This window comes from Chiloscyllium punctatum, chromosome 36, assembly GCF_047496795.1.
Source record: "Chiloscyllium punctatum isolate Juve2018m chromosome 36, sChiPun1.3, whole genome shotgun sequence".
NCBI classification, from domain to species: Eukaryota; Metazoa; Chordata; class Chondrichthyes; order Orectolobiformes; family Hemiscylliidae; genus Chiloscyllium; species Chiloscyllium punctatum.
Window position 1 is genome coordinate 69,893,752 of NC_092774.1, and position 22,438 is coordinate 69,916,189.

A 22,438-nucleotide genomic window follows, 5' to 3' on the forward strand; every position below is an offset into this window, starting at 1 on the left:
CACACCTGCACATTCAATGTCAAACTCTGACATCAGAAATGACATGACACCATTAATTTTGACTTACAATATTCAAACAAACAAATTAATAGCACACAGTGAATCGCAAGTCTGATTAATATGAAATTAAATTTGACCAAAAAAATATAAAATCAAGATGGGAGATAAGAAATGGGGTAAGGGCAGAAGGCAAGAAATGCAGCATCATAGAAAGTGCTCCTCCAGAGAGTGCATTTTACCAACTACCACTGCTAAATATAAACACTCTGATATGATCCTCCGGTTTTAATGTAAACCATAGCCCCATACAGTAGGTACCATTAAAATGAGTTAAAAATACAAGCCTTGAGCAAATCCTGCTTCCAGCCTTACCCCCCGCTTCTTGGAGCTTGGAACTTCCTCCAGCTCCGGGGGGTTGTTGAACTCCTGGGCTCCAGCGGCCACGCCTCCACTGAAGAAGCTTTGGGAACCAGATGCACAGAACCTTTGTATATGAAAGCAGCTTACAGAGACATTGAGCAATAGCATCACATGTTTTTTACCCATCGACCTCTGGGTTATCGACCCAGCACATTCACGCAGCACTACTCTACTTCTGTGCTCCCAGCAGCTGGATCGTGGATCAGTTTAAAGTAGGTCCTATATCTCTGATAACATCGGTACACAAGGCAGTGATGAAAGGTTTCAGCACACTGGCCTTCATCAGTTCGGGAATTGAGTACAGATGTTGGCAAGTTATGTTGTAGGTATACAGGACGTTGATGAGGCTGAACCTGGAACATTGTGATCAGTTTTGGTCCCCTTGGTGTTCTGACTTCTGACTTCTTCAACTCTGGGTTTGTGTTGAACTTGATGGGATACTTTGTCCAACTCAGCATGTTTAAACAGTATCTCTCAGAGGGATTCATCTGAAACTTTTCAGGAGGTGAGCTCAACAAGATTGAACTATTCAAAGTTACTTGGACTCTATTTTAAACTTACATCAGGACCAGTAGTCAGAGACACGTACAGCAAGGAAACAGACCCTTCGTTCCAACTTGTCCATGCTGACCTGATATCCTAAATTAATCTACTCCCATTTGACAGCACCTGACCCATATACTCTGGCAGCTCATTTCATATATGTACCACCCTCTGCATGAAGAAGTTGTCCCTTTAATATATTTCGCCTCTTGCCCTAAACTTATGCCCTCTCATTCTGGACTCCATCACCCCAAGGAAAGGATTAGATTACTTACAGTGTGGAAACAGGCCCTCCGGCCCAACAAGTCCGCACCGCCCCGCCGAAGCGTAACCCACCCATACCCCTACATCTACATCTACCCCTTACCTAACACTACGGGCAATTTAGCATGGCCAATTCACCTGACCTGCACATCTTTGGAGTGTGGGAGGAAACCGGAGCACCCGGAGAAAACCCACGCAGACACGGGGAGAACGTGCAAACTCCACACAGTCAGTTGCCTGAGGCGGGAATTGAAGCCGGGTCTCCGGCGCTGCGAGGCAGCAGTGCTAACCACTGTGCCACCGTGCCGCCCACTTTGTCTATTACCCTGTCCATGCCCCTCATGATTGTATAACCGCTATTAGGTCACCTCTCTGCCTCCGATGCTCCAGTGAAAACAGCCCCACGCTATTCAGCCTCTCCCTGTAGCTCAAACCCTCCAACCCCCAGCAACATTTCTGTGAATCGTTTCTCATGGAGAAGTCAACGTTTCAGTCCTGAAGAAGGGTTAATACCCAAAATGCAGACTACTCCACATTCTGGTGCTGCCTGGCTTGCTGTATTCTCCCAAGCTCCTACTTGCCAACTTCGGGTTGCAATATGTAGTGGCTCAGTGGTAACCACTGCAGCCTCATAGCACCAGGGGCCCAGGTTTGATTCCAGCCTTGGGTGACTATCTGTGAGGAATTTGCACTTTCTCCCAGTGTCTGCGTAGGTTTTCTCTCTGTGATCCTGTTTTCTTCCATAAACCAAAGATGTGCAGGTCATGTGGATGGGCCATGCTTAATTGCCCATAGAGTTAGGTACATTAGTCAGAGGGAAATGGGTCAGGATGGGTTAATCTTCGGGGGGGTCGGTGTGGACTTGTTGGGACGAATGGCCTGTTTCCGCAGTGTAGCTCATCTCATCCAATACTTTTGTTACTAACGAATGGCAGAGTAGGCCGAATGGCCTAACCTCTTCTCCGATGGTCTTGCGGTCTTCGGTTTCTCTGGATCATTTCATTGGCAATGTGCAGTCCCGGGCTCAATGAGCAGCAGTGTCCACTGAAGGCAAAGCTCATAGAATCATAGAACTCCCACAATGTGGAAACAAGTCCTTCAAACGAACACATCTGCACTGATCTTCCAAAGACTAACCCACTCAGATCCATTTTCCTACCCTCCATAACTTTCACACAGACCCCAAGGGTGGAATTATTCCTGGATTCCTAGTGCCATGAGGCAGCAGTGCTAACCCTGAGCCCCCACGGAGTTGTGATTGTGGGGTGTGGGGGAGGCAATTGCAGTCCTGCAGAAAAGAAAAACAGCCCACCTACTCTCCCACTGCACCCACTGTCAGAACTGGCAGGAGGTTCAGTCCTGGGAGGTGACCGAAGGCAGCATCAATGGTAGGATCTGATTGCTGGGAGCGCTGGTGCTTCCGCAAGTTGTACGAAAACATGAACCTCTTCCCACACTCGGGCCAGCTGGAGTGCATCTCCCTGGTGTGGGCACATTGGTGCTTCAGTAGGGTGGAGGAATTGCTGAAGGCCTTCCCGCACTTTGGGCAGCAGAATGGCCTCCCCCCTCCTCCACTGTCTCGCCCCCCCCCCACCACCAAAACCCCCGTGTGGTCCAGTTGGTGATTCAGCAGTGTGGAGGAGCAGGTAAAGACCTTCCCACATTTGGGGCAGAAGAACGGTTTCTCCCCGGTGTGGATGGACAGGTGCCTCAGCAGGGCAGAGGAATTGCTGAAGGCCTTCCTGCACATACGGCAACTGAACGACCTCTCCACCATGTGGACACACCAATGGGCCAGTAGGTCGGAGGAAAGAGCAATGCCCCTCCTGCAGTTGGGGCAGAAGAACGGCCTCTCAGTGTGGACCCACTGGTGTCTCAGCAGGTGGGAAGACCTGCTGAAGGCCATCTTGCACTTGGGGCCGGAGAACAGCCTTCCCCGGTGTGGGCCAACTAGTGCGTCAGCAGGTCAGCAGAATCATTGAAGGCCTTCCCATACTCAGGGCAGCAGAAGGGCCGCTTCGCCTCTGTGGACCTATTGGTGCTTCAGAACTCTTTCAAATTTCACAATATCCTTGTGATAGGAGGGAGACCAGAATTGCACGCAATATTCTAAAAGTGGTCTAACCAATGTCCTGTACAACCACAACATAACTTCCCAACTCCAATACTCAGTCAGAGGATTGGGAAAGCTTTCAAAACCCACAAAAAACAAAGAGGAAAGAATGGAGGTTCAAACCGAATTTTTGATGGTCAGCTTGAAAGCATCAATGAGAAATCGGCGGAATGGGTTTATTGGGGACACGTTCTCCCTCAATGCACCATATACTTATTTCTCTTGAGCTCTTCGTAGTTTCTCTGTGCTGCAGTATGTAGTGGCTCGTTGAAATAATCTCCTGATGCAGCTTCTTTTGTGGGTGTTGGGATGATTGCTTCTGTGGTTAAGTATTTGGTTTGTGTATGTTGTTTTTCTGTCGATGCCAGTTTGAAGTTCCCCGTTGATTGTTCGCTCTACTGTGACATCTAAGAATGGCAGTTTATTGTTGTTCTCCTCTTTTTCAAACAAGGAGCCCCCCTCAGGCCATAGTCTCACTACTTGGAACACCAATATACAGACTAGTCAAAGGCCTTTCACTGAGGACGAAAACACCAAGTCGAAGATTCATGCCACTCCATTTACTCCATCCAAGAATTCCTGAACACCAAAGACACGAAGATAGAAGAGGATGGAATAATGTTGTCCTTTGACATAACAGCCCTGTTCACATCCATTAACATCAACGTGACCAAAGAAAACTGAAGACACTACTCGAAGAACTAAAGACAAAAACACAGCACCAACTTCATTAGCAAAGATAGCACTGTCAATCTCGTGGTTACCACCCACTTTATATTCAGTAACAAGCCCTACAAACAAATCAACGAAATACCGATGAAACACTTCTGTCATCAAAAAATGAAACAAATTAGAGGAAACGTACAACACCATCAACAATCTCCTTACTGGCATAAAATTCACAAAAGAGGAGAACAACAACAAAGTGCCATTTCTAGATGTCACAGTAGAGCGAACAGTCAATGGTAAAATCAAAACAGCCTCTGCAGGAAAGCACCACACGCGAACCAAGTATTTCGCTACAGAAGTCATCATCCCTTCGCATACAAACAAATCTGAACGAGGGCACTATTTCAACGAAACACGACACACTGTAGCACCCAGTCACTACGAAGACAAATAAGTAACTGTCCAGCGCTTTTAAGGAGAATGGATAGCCATGCAACACACTGAGAATTGATTCCCTGACCGGGAATCGAACCCGGGCCGCAGCGGTGAAAGCGCCGAATCCTAACCACTAGACCACCAGGGATATACGGGAGAAGTTTGACAGCTCTCCTGAAAATTGCTTTCCTGCCCGGAAGTCGAACCCGGGTCACGGAAGGAAGAAGGCGAACACCAATGTCATTTTGTGTATCCATTGCTCCCGATGCGGTCTCCTCTACATTGGGGAGACTGGAGCCCCGTCGCAGAGTCAAGTCACAGCGTTTCAGGGAACATCTCCAGGACACCCGCAACAATCAACCCCAGCGCCCTGTGGCCCAACATTTCAACCTCCCCTCCCACTCTGCCAGGGACATGCATGTCCTGGGCCTCCTCCATCGCCGCTCCCTCCCCACCCGATGCCTGGAGGAAGAACGTCCCAACTTCTGCCTCGGATACATTCATCCCCAGGACATCAATGTGGTCTGCACCAGTTTCCTCATTTCCCCTCCCCCCACCTTACCTCAGTTCCGACCTTCCAGCTCAGCGCTGTCCTCATGACCTGTCCTACCTGCCAATCTCCCTCCCCACCTATCCGCTCCACCCTCCTCTCTGATATGTCACCTCCATCCCCAACCCCATTCACCTATTGTACTTTTTGCTACCTTTGGCCCAGCACACCCCACCCCCAATTTATCTCTCCACCCTGGAGGGGTCCTGCCTCTATTCCTGATGAAGTGCTTTTGCCCGAAACATCGATTTTCCTGCTCCTCGGAAGCTGTCTGACCTTCTGTGCTTTTCCAGCACCACTCTGATCTAAACTCTGGTTTCCACCATCTGCAGTCCTCACTTTTGCCTACCCAATAAACCCAGTGTGCCGATTTCACATCAACAAACTGACACAAGCAGACACAACGTCTGCAGAAACCTTAGCCACATTACTTTACATTAAAGACATCTGGGAAATGATGTCGGGACAACTCAACCCTCTCAGCATCATGGTAGCCCACAAACCGCCCAACACACTTAAACAGCGGCTAATGAACCTGAAATACCCGATACAAACAACCAGCAAACGAATGTAATTTACACAATACCATACAAGGAAATATATAGATGAACTCTGCCGCACAGTTCTCTGTGGCAAGAAATGCTGGGATGAGATAAGGAAGTTTTTTTTAGCCAAAACGAATCGGCACTGACTGGACAGCCATTTAAAATCAACGCTGTCTGTCCAGGATGGAAGACCCGAAGGGATGAACAGTTTTCTTATTTCCTGAAGATTTACAAAGCTGAGACTGGGTTTTGGTGTTTGTTCCCTTTCCACTCCCAAGAGCCGCAGTGTTGGGGCGGTGAGTTTGGAAAAGTGAAATGTGCCCGTGAGCAGCGTGTGGGACTATTTCAGCTTCCCCTCCTCCGGCAGCGCTATGACGGGACTCTGATGTTCTCAGGGACACTTACTGACGCGACACAGTGAAAAGAGTCTCGTTCCTGCAGATCAGGAATTCAAACCGTATGCCAGCTTCAGGACAATGAGAAAGATTAATTGGGGTGTGTGAAGAAGCTGTGAGCTGCATTTCAAACAGGTAGGTGGAGTCAGATGCGTCATCCATTGCGCCCCTGGCACTGTGCGTACCTGACGCCGCCATGCTGCAGAGTTCTGACGTTAACACGGACATGCGCAGCAATGGGAACATTCACAAGAGGAACAGCCAAAGATAATCACCGTCACTGCTTCCCTTCCACAGGCCCAACTTTGTGAAGCAGTATCTTTCACTGGCAAATAAAACACCTTTGTCCTCAGGTGCCTGCTTAACTTCGATTACGACTTCACGCCCCTCACTGTTCGATCTCATTTCCAAACTCTTGGCTCATCGCCTCAATAGCAGCTCTGTGGGTATCTGCTTGTTCCACCCTGACAGGCAGTGGGCTACAAATTCCCGACTAGTCCCAATGTGATTGAAATATTTCAACTCCTCCACTGATTTGCATCTTTAACAAATACCGTGGAGCAATCTCCCTTTCTTTTTGACGACGTTTCTCAACTGTAGTCGGCAGGGTTCACACTTGCGTGGGGAAACCGAAATGGATTTCATCTCCATCGCATTCACCACTCGGCCCATCAATACAGAACCACACTGACAGCTTCATTTCCCAGGTCTCTCTGCCTGTGGGGCTGCGAAAGAGTGAATCATTGCAGAGTTTGTTTGAATCCAATCACTTCTCAGGTTTTGAAAGGGGTAAATATCTGCAAATGGCGAGTCTGGGTGTTTCATCCCAAAAGATGAAATGGACGTTCAGTTAAAAACAAAACCAGAAATTGCAGGAGCAACTCAGCAGGTCAGGCAGCATCAGTGGAAAGAGAATCAGAGACAACATTTCAGAACTCGTTTTTTTTCTCATCCAGGGACAGCTAAACCTGCTGAGTTTCTCCAGCAGTTTCGCTTTCTCTCTCGGATTCTCAGCATCCGCAGCCCTTGACATTAGAATTTCAATCAATTCAGAAACCCCTTTGTGCTGCCTCAGTGGAGAAGATTTCCGTTTGGGAAACATTTTCCTGAAACCATTAAAAAGCGATAGGAGCAGGAACAGGAAACACTGCGTCCCTGGGTGGTCTCGAACCACCAACCTTTCGGTTAACAGCCGAACGCGCTGACCAATTGCGCCACAGAGACCGGGCCAAACACCAGCCGCACAGTGTCTTTGAGGAACCTACTAATCAATTCATAATTCAACCCGCCCCGCCCAAAAATTACCATTGTCCGATATCTGTTTTACTTTTCCATAATAAAGCCCTGGACATTCATTGTGGAGACATGGGGACATACTGATCCCACCATCTGCAGGCACATCCATGTCACGAGGAACGAGCTGTCCTACACCGGGGCCATCGCCCTCCGAGCCTTTCAGTGTTTTGCTTCTTCCCGAATTTTCTCATTGGCCCCGAGCCGAGAATGGATTTGAATTCCTGATGTGCAGAGAATTCTTTCAATGTCTCGGGTCAGTTCATGTCCCGAGAATATCAGAGTCAATCCCCCGGTCTCTTAAACAAGGGGACGGTGTCTGGACTATCTCTGCTCAGTCGAACAGTTCATCCTTCATTCTCCTCTAATTCCACTTCCCAAAGAGTTTCGAAAGATTCACAAAGCTGGAGACTGGGATTTCTGTTTTACTTCCAGAACATTTTTCCACCTGCTAACTGATGATATTTTGCCAAAACCTCTTCCCCATTGTAACATTTCCATCATGTCCAGGGATGAGCAATTTCCATTGTGTGGAGACATTCCCAAGTTTGGGAATGTTCTCTTTGGAGCAAAGAAGGTTCACTGGAGATTTCCAGGGGCTGTTGGCAATGATGGGAGAAGACGTGGTGTGAATGGGCAGATTAATGATCAGAAGAACCTCTTGCCACTGACTAGGGTCAGTTACCAGAGGACAGGGATTGAAGTTCTTTAATGGAAAGCAGCACTTGTGTAGAACAAACACAGCGAATACTGCAGAAAGCCAACGGGTCGAGCAGCATCTGTGGAAAGGTAAACAGCCGGCGTTTTGAGTGTGCTACGGTTTTTGTTCAGAACTCAGTCTTTTGCCTCTTCCCGAAGTTGGTCCAGGTCTGTGTCTCAATTGGCAAACACATGGCAAGTGCAGTGCCGCAATGTGAAGTTATAGCCTTTGCTGTTTAAAAAAAAAGCAGTGCATTGTTTAAATGGTGATATATTGGAATGTGAAGAAAGTGAGGACGAGAGGTGAAAGTCGAAAAATGTGGCACTGGAAAAGCACAACAGGTCAGGCAGCTTCTGAGGAGCAGGACAGGGAACGTTTCGGGCACAAGCCCTTCATCAGGAATGATGTATGGACGTAGAAAGGGGTCTCAGAGTCCCTCCACACCAGTCAATGCCAGTTGTCGGGCAGATGCAGCAGGCAATGAGCAAGGCAAGTGGTATATTACGAAGAGGAATTAAGTTCAGAAGTGGGGTCATTGAACATATTGAAGGCTAAGTCCATCTGAGTTTTGAACAACAAAGAAGTGGATGCTTATGGGGGGAGGTAAGAAAATGGTTTTAAGACCAGTACATGTCAGTCACAGAGTCTGACAGTACTGAACAGACCCTTCATCCAACTAGTCCATGCTGAGTATGTTCTGAAACTAAACTCGTCCCACCTACCAGTGTTTGGCCCATAACCTTCGAACCTTTCGTATTCATGTACTTATCCAAATGTCTTTTGAACGTCGTAACTGTACGTGTATAAAATCATGAGGGGCATGGATAGGATTAATAAACAAAGTCTTTTCCTGGGGTGGGTGAGTGCAGAACGAGAGGACATTGGTTTCGCGTTAGAGGGAAAAGATGCAAAAGAGATCCACGGGGCCACTTTTTCACGCAGAGGATGGTACATTTATTGAATGATCTGCCAGAGGAAGTGGTGAAGGCTACTCCGATTGCAACATTTAAAAGGCATTTGGGTAGGTGTATGAATAGGAAGGGTTTGGAGGGATATGGGGCCGTGTGCTGTCAGGTGGGACTAGATTGGGTTGGGATAGTTGGTCGGCATGGACAAGTTGGACCAAACAGTCTGTTTCTGTGCTGTACATCTCTATCTCATTGTTAAACATACTCAGTGACCTGGCCTCCACAGTTTTCTGTGACAATGAATTCCATAGATTCACCACTCTTTGGCGAAAGAAATTTCTCATTTTCTCCATTCTCCCTTTATGCTGAGGCTATGCCCATGCGTATTAGTCTCTCCTCCCAATGAAAACATCTTCCCAATGTCCATTCTGTCCAGGCCGTTCAATGTTCTGTACGTTTCAGTTAGATCCCCCTTGAATGTGGGCCTGTTAATCAGCATGAACCAAACCCTTCAGGATGAGGACATCCGTGATTAGATTCAACAAAGTGAGAATGGAGGGTGAGAGTGTGGGATGGAGATTTTCAGCTTTTAGGGAATAAGGTTGGAAAGAAAGTTTAATATAAATTATAATTGATCAGATGAGCCGATGGGCCAAGGAGTAGTGGATGGAGATTAATTTCGACAAATATGAGCTGTTGCATTTTGATGAGGCAACTCAGGGCAGGGCCTATGTGGTTAATGGTAAATTAATGGAATATTGTGCTCAAGGAAGCAGTAGAGGCGGCTTCATTTTGACACTGTTGGATGGTTTTTTTTGCGTGGTAAGGGAATTAAGGGAAGTTGGGATAATGCAATTAGAAGGAGCTGAGACGATTGATCGATCCACCATGATTTTAATGAATGGCGGAGCAAGGTCGATGGGCCAAATGGGCTACTCCTTCTATTACTTTGAAACGATAACCCTGCGTTTCACATGGCCTCCCCACCTAACCTGCACGTCCCTGGACACTGGGCAATTTAGCATGGCCAATCCAAATCAAGGCCTTTGAGCAATGTAGTGATGTGGAAACCAAACACCAGAGAATGAGAGAAAGGGACAAGGAGAATAAATGTACTAGCAATCAAAACTGGATTCTAACCATCACAATAAATAAAACTAAAAGCTCAGTATGTGAATGTATGCTGCATTGTAACAAAAGCGAATTAATTGACTGCACATATTGAAGAGAATAATTATGATCTGAGACTCCTTACAGAGATATGGCTTCAGAATGACAAGGATTGGATCCAGAACTTTGAAGAGATACGTGGCATTCAAGTCGAGTGAGAGGCTCAGTAAAGGTAGAGGGTGGGCACTGCTAATCAAAGCACTGATAACATGGTAGTCTGGTGTCAGCTCGGATTTCTGGTCCTGATTTCTCTCTCCTCTGATTAAATGTTGTCTGTTCTCAGCTCTGCTCGATTTCTGTTGAAGCTTTGACCCCCTTTTACACCTTCTGGAGCAATAAAATATTCTGAGCCTCCTGGAAATGACACCTTATCTATACCCCTCCTGATTTTAAAAATCTCTACAAAGTTATCTGTCAACTTGCTCGGCTCCGTTGGAAAAAATGTACCAGCTTCTTAATTCAAACGCTCCATTCCCAGCAACACGCTGGTAAAGTAGGGAATAGGGAATTACATCAAATCACATAAATGTACTGTCTGAAACAATCTAGCTGTGTTCTGGCCTGAGATATTGAGAGTCCCTGGTGTAAGTAATTACGAATGCAATTATTTTGGTCACAGAATTGGACAATCATTTTGCAACAAAGGGGTCTACTTTGATAAGGAGGTTTGGTCATTTCCAGGGTAAGTGAACAGTTTGTAGATCAGGAAGATGAAGTTCCAGACACTTGGGAAGGGCAAGAAATGAATTTGATAAATACGACAAAGAACTGTGGATGCTGGAAATCTGAAACAAAAACTGAGAACACTAGAAAACCTCAGCAGGACTGGAAGCATCTGTGGAGAGAAAGAAGAGTTAAAATTTCGAGTCCAGCAACTCCTCTTCAGGATTCTGAAATAGTTTGTGAGAACCCCTTAAGTCATCTTCCCAGCTTTAAGACCATAATACACAGGAGCAGGATGAGGACATTTGGCCCATCGAGTCTGCTCCACCAGTCTATCATGGCTGATACGTTTCTCCATCCCATTCTGCTGCCTTCTCCTCATCACCCTTGACCCCTTACTAATCAAGAACCTGTCTCTGTCTGAAATGCCCTCAATGACTTGGCATCCTCAACCCTTCTCCTAGTGGAAACATCATCTCCACGTCCACACTATCCAGTCATAGAGTAGCACAGCGCTGCTTGACCCACTGTGATCTCCAGCATTTGTTAATTTCAGCAAGGATTCCAGCATCTACAACAACGTGCTTCTAAATTTTGTACCCAGTTGTTTAGCTCTCCCTGGATCCCGTGAGATTTAACCTTACTCAACAATCCACTGTGCGGTACAATTAACAAAGTTCCCAGCCCCCACCTCTTTCTGCACACATACGCAGCGCGATGGATCAGTGGTTCGCACTGCTGCCTTACAGCGCCAGGGATTCGCTTTCGATTCCAGCCTTGGGGCGACTGTTTGTGTGGAGTTTGCACATTCTCCCTGCCGTGTCTGCTGGGTTTCCTCTGGGTGCTCTGATTTCCTCCCAAAATCTAATGATGTGCAGTTTCGGGAGAATAGGCCATACTAAATGGGCCCATAGTGTGCAGTAAGTGCCGTGGCATGGGATAGGGGAAAGTGTCTGCATGGGTTACGCTTTGGATGGTCGGTGCGGACTTGTTGGGCTGAATGGCGTGTTTCCACATTGCAGGAATTCTACGTGGTATTCCCCCAACTCCAGAGTCTCAGCACTCTTGGCTTTTCCCATGGACAGTGTGCGGGAGGAAAACAATGTTTTACACGGGAGTAAGGATCCGTGCGTGTGAAGCTAGAAGTAAACGCAGTGAATTGCTTGAACTGTTTTCCCCCGTATACCAGAGGCTGAGGGGTAATCTTACAGACGTTTATAGAATCATGAGAGGTATGGATAGGGTAAATAGACAAAGTCATTTCCCTGGGATGGGAGAAGTACAGAACAGGACGATATTATGTTTGGGATGAGGGAAGCAAGTGTGAATTATCTGTCGGAGGAAGTGGTGGATGTAGCTCCAATTATAACATTTTAAAAAGGCATCTGGATGGGTATATGAATAGGAAGAGTTCAGAGGGATATGGCCAAGTGCTGGTAAAAGAGACGAGATTAATTTAAGCTATCTGGTCGGCACGGATGAGTTGGACTGAAGGACCTGTTTCTGTGAGGTGTTATCTCCATGACTCTGGTTTGCCCGTAATGTTTGCCATGTCTGTATATTCAGTATCTATCCGTTGTCGGTGACAATGCCTTGATATCTCATTTCCTCCATCTCCCCACTTCCACTCCCCAGATGTTAACCATTTCGTATCTGGTTGTTTCTCAAGAAGCTGCATTGAAGGTTCATCCTGAATTGACACTTTTGTTTGCTCCGCAAAATCAGACTTACTCACTCCTAGATGTCGTGAAAGTTACTAACTCGCAGGTGGAGGTATCCAAAGTTCAGAGGTGTCTGTCTTGATGATTTCACTTTTCGGTCTCTGCAAAATCCTGAATCAGTACCATCGGGAGGATTAGTTTGAGCGGAGTGAGAATAGAGGGGTGAGAGGGGGTGGGATGGTTCTTTCAATTTTGTAGAAAAAGAAAAGAATGTTCTGCAGAAAGTAGAATTGCTTGTTTGGAATTTATAACCTGGGCTTATAGTGATGACTTTTGTAATCTCTTTTTACAGATTATTTGAAGATCTGAAGACGGACATTTCAATATCAATAGATGAAGAGCTTTGCCTGAAACATTGACTCTGCTGCTCCTCAGATGCTGCCTGATTTGCTGTGCTTTGACTCTGACTCTCCAGCATTTGCAGTCCTCAATTTCACGTCAATGTCTGGCAGTCACTGAATCCATCGGGAGTATAACATTTTTCGGCTATGATTCTGTGAGAAGGAACCAAGCTTTTTGGTTCCTCTTTCAGTACGTTTTCAGCATCAGTGAGACTGGAAGAGAGACCCGACTGTTGCAACACTCTGATTATGGAGGCAGTAAAGGTTATACAGACTGGGAAGAGGAATTCACGGCAGAGAGGTGCTGTACACGCGTTTGTGTGCAGCTGAAGCTTCGGTCATGGAGAAACCCAAGGAATCCCGTCCCGTGGAGAAACCATGAAAATGTGGCGACTGTGGGAAAGGCTTCCGTTTCCCATCTGACCTGGAGACTCATGGGCGCAGTAACACCGGGGTGAGACTGTTCTCCTGCCCTGAGTGCGGGAAGACCTTCAGCAGTTCCTACTTTCGGCAGTGGCACCAGCGGGTCCACACAGCCGAGAGGTCATTCTCCTGCCCCGAATGCGGGAAGGCCTTCAGCTATTTCCTCCATCCTACTGACCCACCACCGGGTCCACATATTAGAGAAGTCCTTCAGCTGCTCCAAGCACGGGAAGGCCTTCAATGATACCTCTGCCCTGCTGAGGCAACAGCGGGTCCACACCGGGGAGACCCCGTTCTCCTGCCTCAAGTGCAGGAAGGGCTTTAGCCAGGCATCCCACCTTCGGGTCCATACGGGGGAGAGGCCCTTCTCCTGCCCAGAGTGCGGGAAGGCCTTCAGCAATTCCTCCCACCTGCTGAGGCACAGGTGGGGCCATACCGGGGAGAGGCCGTTCACCTGCCCCGAGTGGAACTGGAGTTTCTCATCATTCTGCACCTTGCAGAAGCACCAGCGGGCACACCAGTGCTCCCAACAATCTGATTCTGCTGGTGAAGCTGCTGTGGGTCACTGAGAGGACTGAACCCCTGCCCATTCTGACAGTGCTTATAGTGGGAGAGTCGGTTGGATTTTTTTGTTTTATGCCGTCGTGCTCCCCACCCCTCCAATTTTGCTTCCAGTGGGCGCTGCTGCTCGTTGAGACCAGGAGCTGTTCTCTTTAGAATTTTTTCGTCCAGTTAAACAATTATTGACTCTGTCTGGGAACGAGTTCCAGTCTGTAAGAAATAGCTGAATACTTCAGGGTGTCCATTCGCATTCAGCAGTGACTTAGAAATTAAATTTACGGTTATGTGCCTGTGAACAACTCATCATCGAAGGATTGCCCAACGGCTTGGCAATCCATTGTTGGAAACTGTTTGCTTGAATTGATAATTTGAAAAATTCTCTTCCTTAATTTACCCCTTAAGTTTCTGTCTCGGAGATGGTGGAGGAGTTGATCAAAGGGATTAAATCATTGCTATTAACTGGATTATCTTGTTTAACTTTGCCCTAGTAAATTTGCAGTATTCATAATTGTTTGTTTTTGTTTAAATTATAATTCTGGTGTGCAAGATCTGTTCATCAAGTGTGGTTCACTTCACGAAACTGCTGTGGGTCACTCCCAGGACTGAGCCCCTGTGTATTCTGACAGCGTGTGTGAAGTGGGAGAGTCAGTGGGCTTTTTTGATTTTGCCCTTGCCCCGCCCTGCCCCGCCGCCAACTGCTTCCATTGGGCGTTGCTGCTTGTTGAGCCCAGGAGCTGTTCTCTCTAGATTCTACTGTCCAGTTAAAGAATTTTTGACTCTTTCTGGGAATGAGTCCCAGGGTGTAAAAAATGGCTGAATACTTTGGGGTGTCTATTCACATTCAGCATTGACTTTTAAATCAGATTTACAGTTACGTGTCTGTGAAACAGTCATTGTCCAAGGATTGCACAAAGTCTTGGCAATCCATTGTTGGAAAGTGTTTGCTTGAATTGGTAAGTTTAAAAAAAAATTCTTTCTTAATTTGCCGCTAAAGTTTGTCTCTGAGAAGGTGGGGGACTTGATAAAAGGGTCTAAATAATTGCTATTAATTAGATTATCTTCTTTAACTTTGCCCTAGAAAATTTGCCATATTTATCATTGTTGTTTTTTATTTAAATTATAATGTTGATGTGCAAGATCTGTTCTTCAAAAAGTCTGGTTCGGAACCGTTGAGAAATTGAGGGACATTGCATATTTTAATTTCACTCTGTTGTGAATCTGGTGAGAGTGACATTCATTTGTATTGGGTTGCTTACCCTTAGTTGTCGTGTCTTCCACCCCAACTATTCACTATGGTAGTGAGTTCCGCAGTCTCACCACACTCTGAGGTTTTTCATGAAATCCTGAGTAGAGAATTGTAAGGGAAAATGTTGACAAGGGCAGAATATAGGTTCTTAACTGCAAAAGCCAGGAAGACATTCGACAAAGTAAAAACATGATAATGTCGGGATAAATAAGGAACTTTGACAGCAATGAAAAGGTCACACGTCAGAGTTCAAGAAAATGGTCGTGACAAAAAGAAAAAGTACTCTGCAGATATTGGATATAGTAATTAAGCAAGTTTCTAGATGCTGTAGTTGGTTGAATACGATAATAAGAGATGAAATAACCAAAACCAATCATGTAATTTGATGTCGGTAACCATAAAGCAAGTGCATACTATTGATTGATATAGACCAACTGCGTGCAAGTTGGTCATTCAGCCCATCGAGTCAACATTGACTGACCGTCCCACCCAGACACAGTTCGTTACACTATCCCTGTAACCCTGCATCTCCCATGGTCAATCCACCCTCACCTGCACATCCTTTGGACTGTGGGAGGAGGCCAGAGCACCAGAGGAAACCCACGCAGACACAAGGGGAGAATGTGTAAACTCCACACAGACGGTCGGCCCGAAGGTGGGATCAAACCCAGGTCACTGATACCGTGAGGCAGCAGTGCTAACCACCGTGACACATGCTGCTCTCTAAAGAAGTGAATTTCAAAGACTCGAGAACACTTGTGAGAAAAACAAAACTCTCCTATCTTAAATGAGAGACTAATCTCTGGCTAAAATTGAGTTGACATTACATTTGCATTAAGTCCTCTCCAGATGTTATACAGCTCCATCTGATCATCTGTTTCTTCTAAACTCAAACTGATACAAGCCCAGCCTGACATCCCCTTCTCCCCGATTATAAGTTGAGTAAATGAGCGACCCTCGACCTCACTGGCATGACAAAGGATGCCCTCAATCCAAGTTGACCTTAACTGTCTAACCTCTTGACCCCCACGCCACAATGTGGTCAGCCGCAACTCAGCCCTGAACGAGAGCAGAGGAACTGACCAGACATCAGTGAGGTGGACATTGCATTCCCAGAGAATATTATTCACATGAGAATGTTGTTCAGCTCACATTCGGATCACTGCAGGGACTATGTCTCCTGTCATTTCAATGTCTTTGATCCCAATAACAGTCTAGATTTGTTGTACATTGTGTGTGTTTTATCTGTGTTTCACAACATGATTTTCTGTTTCTGCCATTCCCATTAGGATGTGTGAATTCAGTCCCAGATAATGGACTCAGTTCTGAATTTTCCTTGATGATTGGTGTAAGACGTACTAAGTGTCAGTCAGAATGGAAGAAGCTCTACTGATGATTTAACCCTCTGCTGTCATTGTCCTGGGACTGTATGAATGGGGGAGTGTAGAGGAAGTTTTACTCTGTATCTAACCCAATGCAGTCTCTGTCTTGGCAGTGTTTGTTGGGGACAGTGTTGAAGTAGCTTCACTTGAAATTTAAGAGTAGAGGAAGCTTTATTCTGATTGTCATTCCATGCTGTCTTTGTCCTGGGAGGTTTAAATGGCATCTATAATTGAAGTGAATGCAGACTTGGCTGTGGGAGTGGAGGGTACTTGTACCTGAGCACACCCATCTTTGAGATTGCTGTGCTGATCAAAACAATCTCAGACACCTTCATGCACTTTTCCAACCAACCACAGGGTGGTTAAGGAAGGGTATAAATGCTGGCATTGCCAGCGATGCCCACGCCCCATGCATGAATAAATAGTTTAAAAGTTACATTCACGTTCCAAACCCTCTAATGTATGATTACTTACATGGAAAATTCCTGTCTGTTTGGAATTTCATTTTAAAACAGAGGAATATGTCAACCATGTAGAAATATAACAAGAACAACAAATGGAGAATTTAACAGGTAATGAGCAGGACCAGAATGCTGAGTCAGCCTGACCCCCATGGCTGAGAGAGTTCTCCCAGATGTTGAAGTTACACCAGTGCCTTTTACTCTTGCAGCTTCCCCAAAAGTTTGTCCCAGATGTAAGATCATTCAATGACCCGAAGTACGAACTGTTTTTATCTCCATAGCTGGTGCCAAACTTGCTGAGTAATTCCAGCCTTTCTGCGCTACCCTTTTATGGGATTTGAGCGTCCCTAAATCAGTGTAATGAAGAACTGCAGATGCTGGAGATCTGAAACCCCAAAATTCATCAAATGCTGGAGAAAGGCAATAGGACTGGCAGCACATGTGGAGAGCGAAGCAGAGTTAGCATTTCCAATGCTGTGACCCTTCTTCACAACTGTTCTGGACTCAAGCCAGAATATTGTCTCTGTTTCTTTCTCTCTCTCTCTCCACCGGTGTTGCCAGACTGGCTGAATTTCTCCAGCAGTTTCTGTTATGACACTTTCGTAAGGTTGATGTTTTTTATCCATCCCTAAGTGCAAGGTGTCTTGCTTGTGCCAATTCAGAGGGCAGTTTAAGAGTCAACCACATTGCTGTGGGTCTGGAGTCACATGTAAGTCAGACCATACATGGATGGAAGTTTCCCTCCTGAAAGGACATTGGTGAGCATGGGTTCTTATGACAATTGACGAGTGCCATCGATACCATACAGAGACTAACTTTGTGTTCCCCATTTATGATTTGAATTATTCACATCTCACCTCTTGCTGTGGTGGGATTTGAACTCATGTTCCCTGGATTACCCATCCTGTGACATTATGACTCCACTGTTGTTTCCCATTGTTTGCTGTTTTGTGTTTGCTGTTCACGTCTTTGTCCTCTGATATTTGGGAAATTGAACCTGTTTAAAAGATTGCCCTAAACTTGTCCCTTTGACCAAGTCTTTGGTCACCTGTCCTAATCTGTGCTCCGCAGTTGTGATTTTTAAAGGAATTCTCATTATGTTCATGTGAAGCACTTTGACACAGTTAACTGTACCACAGGTACTATTTGAATGCAGCTTGTGTCCCTATCTTAATATCTGAAAGTACAGGGTCATATTTCAAATGTAGAAGACAAAATTGAGGATGATTTCTTTTCTTTCTGAGGGTTGTGTGTCTTCTTCAAAAGGCAGTGGATTCAAAATCTTTAAGGCAGAGGTAGATAGGTTCTTGATAACCAAGTGGATGAAAGATTGTCGGGGATGTGTTGGAATGTAGAGTTGAGGTTAAATTCAGATCAGGGATGATCTTATTGAATGTTGCAGCAAGCTCAAAGTGCCGATTGGCCTACTCCCGCCCATTATATGTTTGTATCAAGCAGTCTGTGTCTCCCCTCTTACAGCTATGAACTGGGTAATTCCTTTCCAATATTGCCCCTTGTAGACAGTTAATTTCACACCGATGGCCCCCTATTGGGAGCAGGTACATTGTAGCAATTGCAGTATTTCTTGTGTTAATTTTGTTGCTTCTTACTCGGTGTTGCTGAGAATCTTCGAAATACAAACCAAAACACTTCTATTATTATCGCACGAATGGAAGTGTTGGTTTGGATGTAACATTGTTGAATTAGCCATTCCCATCTTTTCCAGAATTCTGTGTTTGAAGCCCTCGAGTCTGGTTTCCACCCCTGAAACTGTTCTTATCAAGGTCATGTTTGACATCCTTTGTAACGATGACAGGGATAAACATTCCCTCGTCGACCTGCGGACAGCCTTGATCAGGGTTAATGACAGTACTGTCCCTCTCCAGCATCACTCTATCCTCTGGGAGGGTCTGCTTTTCGCGTCTTCCATTCTGATTTGTTTAACCGTAGCTGCTGGTGTTGGCATCTATACTGATGATATCCAACTGTGCCTGAACACCACTTCTCTCCCGACTCCTCGATCATTCATAATTTATCAATAATTTCATCTGAATGTCTGCCCAATTTCCAGCATTGGATAACCATAAACATTCCCTTCGTTAAATATTGTGAAGTGTGAAGCCATTGTTTTAGTCCCCAAGTTCGACCTGAGCCCCCAGCTCCCTCCCCACCCCCACCCCCACCTCAGTAACTCTGTTGACAGCCTTCATGTCACATTTAAAACTAGGATCGATAGATTCGTGAAGAGTCGGGGGATGAAAAGTTACAGGAAAAGTGCAGGAAAGTGAATGTGGGGAATTCCAGATCACCCAGAATTCTACTGAATGGAGAAGAAGGCTCAAGGGGCTGAATGGCATATTCCTGTTCCTATTTCTTATCGTTCCCGAGCCCTTACCTCTGATACAGGACACTGACTTCAGTGTGTGCCATTACTGAGAGTGCTGATGTTCCCTTGTGTAATATCAACAACTTAGCAGCTGCTGAAACCTCTTGCTCCTTTATTACCTCCAAACACAATCAGCCAATGTGTTCAGGGGAGGCGATGGCCGACTTTATTGTCACCAGACTATTTACCCAGGTAATGTTCCGGGGACTTGGATGCACAACCTGCCACGGCAGATGGTGGAATCTGAATTCAATATAAATCTGGAATTAAGAGTCTAATGATGAAATCGTTGTGGTTTGTTGTAAAAATTTATCTGGTTTCCTGCTGTCCGAACCTGACCTGATCTCCATGTGATTCAGATCCACTGTCAGCTGGTTGAATCTTCACTGCCCTTTCAATCAAAACCTCCTCTATAACCTCCCTACTTTTATACTCCATTTAAAGGCCAATCTCCCTTTTGCCTTCCCTATTAGTCACTGTGTTCCCAGAAGCAGGATTGTAGATCAGTTTAAAGTAGGTCCTATATTTCTGATTACAACGGTACACAAGGCAGTGAAGAAAGGTTTCAGCACACTGACCTTCATCAATTAGGGAATTGAGTATTGATGTTGGCAAGTTATGTTGTAGGTATACAGGACGTTGATGAGGCTGCACCTGGAATATTGTGATCAGTTTTGGTCCCCTTGGTGTTCTGACTTCTGACTTCCTCATCTCTGGGTTTGTGTTGAACTTGATGGGATACTTTGTCCAACTCAGCACGTTTAAACAGTATCTCTCAGAGGGATTCATCTGAAACTTTTCAGGAGGTGTGCACAACAAGATTGAACTATTCAAAGTTACTTGGACTCGATTTGAAACTTACATCAGGTCTTGTAGTCAGAGACACATACAGCATGGAAACAGACCCTTCGGTCCAACTTGTCCATGCTGACCTGATATCATAAACTAATCTAGTCCCATTTGACAGCACCTGACCCAAATCCTGTGGCACCTCATTTCATATAAGTACCACCCACTGCGTGAAGAATTTGTCCCTTTAATATATTTCGCCTCTCACCCAAAACCTTTGACCTCTCATTCTGGACTCCCCATCCCAGGGAAAAGACCTTGTCTATTAACCTGTCCATGCCCCTCATGATTTTTAACCTCTATTAGGTCACTCCTCTGCCTCTGATGATCCAGTGAAAACAGTCCCAGCCTATTCAGCCTCTCCCTGTAGCTCAAACCCTCCAAACCACAGCAACATTCCCGTAAATCGTTTCTCACAGAGAAGTCAACGTTTCAGTCATGAAGAAGGGTTAATACCCAAAACGCTGACTACTCCACATCCTGGTGCTGCCTGGCTTGCTGTATTCTCGCCACCTCCTGCTTGCCTACTTCGAGTTGCAACATTTAGTGGCTCAGCGTTTACCACTGCAGCCTCACAGCGCCAGGGACCCAGGTTTGATTCCAGCCTTGGGTGGCTGTCTGTGAGAAGTTTTTATATTCTCCCAGTGTCTGAGTGCGTTTTCTCTGGGTGGTCCTGCTTTCTTCCATAGTCCAAAGATGTTCAGGTCATGTGGATGGGCCATGCTTAATTGCCCATAGAGTTAGGTACATTAGTCAGAGGGAAATGGGTCTGGATGGGTTACTCTTCGGAGGGTCAATGTGGACTTTTTGGGGCAAATGGCCTGTTTCCACACTGTAGCTAATCTCATCTGCACCACTTTTGTCACTAACGAATGGCTGAATATACTTCATGGGCCGATTAGCCTAACTTCTGCTCAGATGGTTTTGCGGTCTAACGTTTCTTTGGATCATTTCATTTGGCAATGTGCAGTCCCTGGCTCAATGAGCAGCAGTATCCAATGAAAGCAAAGCTCATACGATGGTTGAACTCCTACAGTGTGGAAACAGGTCCTTTAGCACAACACATCTGCACTGATTCTCCAAAGAGTAACCCACTCAGATCCATTTTCCTACCCTCCTTAAATTGCACGCAGACCCCCCAGGGTGGAAGTATTCCTGGATTCCTGGTGCCATGAGGCAGCAGTGCTAACCGTGAGCCACCATGAGGTTGTGGTTGTGGGGGGTGGGGGAGGCAATTGCAGTCCAGCAGAAAACAAAAACAGCCCACCTACTCTCCCAGTGCACCCACTGTCAGAACTGGCAGGAGGTTCAGTCCTTGGGGGTGACTAAAGGCAGCGTCACTGGTGGGATCTGATTGCTGGGAGCGCTGGTGCCCCCGCTGGTGCTTCCGCAAGTTGCAGGAAAACATGAACCTCTTCCCACACTCGGGCCAGCTGAAGGTCCTCTCCCCGGTGTGGACACACTGGTGCTTCAGCAGGGCGGAGGAATTGCTGAAGGACCTCCCGCATTCAGGGCAGCAGAAAGGCCTCCCCCCTCCGCCCCCCATCCCCCCATGTGGACCAGCAGGTGCTTCAGCAGTGTGGAGGAGCGGGTAAAGCCCTTCCCACACTCGGGCAGGAGAATGGCATCTCCCCGGTGTGGACGGACTGGTGCCTCGGCAGGGCTGAGGAATTGATGAAGGACTTCCTGCACTTAGGCAACTGAACGACCTCTCCCCCATGAGGACCCACCAATGGGCCAGCAGGTCGGAAGAAAGAGCAAAGCCCTTCCTGCAATCGGGGTAGAAGAACGGCTTCTCCTCAATATGATCCCACTCGTGTCTCAGCAGGTGGGAAGAACTGCTGAAGGCAATCTCGTACTTGGGGCCGGAGAACAGCCTTCCCCGGTGTGGACCAACTGGTGCAACAGCAGGGCAGAGGAATCACTGAAGGCCTTCCCACACTCAGGGGAGCAGAAGGGCCTCTTCCCCTCTGTGGACCCATTGGTGCTTCAGAACCCTTTCAAATTTCACAATATCCTTCTGATAGGAGGGAGACCAGAATTGTACACAATATTCCAAAAGTGGTCTAAAAATGTCCTGTACAACCACAACATAACCTCCCAACTCCAATACTCAGTCAGAGGATTTGGGAAAACTTTCAAAACCCACACAAAACAAACAGGAAAGAATGGAGGGATAAACCGAATTTTTGAGAGTCAGCTTGAAAGCATTAATGAGAAATCGGCGGACTGCGTTTATTGGGTAGCTGTTCTCCTTAAATACACTATATACGTATTTTTCTTGTGCTCTTCGTAGTTTCTCTGTGCTGCAGTGTGAAGTGGCTCGTTGAAGTAATCTCCTGATGCAGCTTCGTTTGTGGGTGTTGGGATGATTGCTTCTGTGGTTAAGTATTTGGTTTG

The 22,438-nt window shown here is 46.3% G+C and overlaps 1 protein-coding gene and 2 non-coding genes across 3 annotated transcripts in view; all 3 read right to left on the reverse strand.

Annotated features, from left to right (window-relative positions):
* Positions 1–3,004, reverse strand: part of LOC140460124 (uncharacterized) — a 41,311-nt gene extending 38,307 nt beyond the window's left edge. Inside the window, exon 1 of the mRNA XM_072554522.1 lies at positions 2,831–3,004. Coding sequence (XP_072410623.1) covers positions 2,831–3,004 — 174 coding nt within the window. The remainder of the gene's footprint in view (positions 1–2,830) is intronic.
* A 1,516-nt stretch (positions 3,005–4,520) lies between these two features.
* Positions 4,521–4,592, reverse strand: trnae-uuc (transfer RNA glutamic acid (anticodon UUC)). The gene has a single exon. It is a non-coding gene; the product is annotated as a tRNA-Glu (tRNA).
* Positions 4,593–7,084: 2,492 nt separating this feature from the next.
* trnan-guu (transfer RNA asparagine (anticodon GUU)) lies at positions 7,085–7,158 on the reverse strand. Its single transcript has one exon. It is a non-coding gene; the product is annotated as a tRNA-Asn (tRNA).
* Between the last annotated feature and the right edge of the window lie 15,280 nt (positions 7,159–22,438).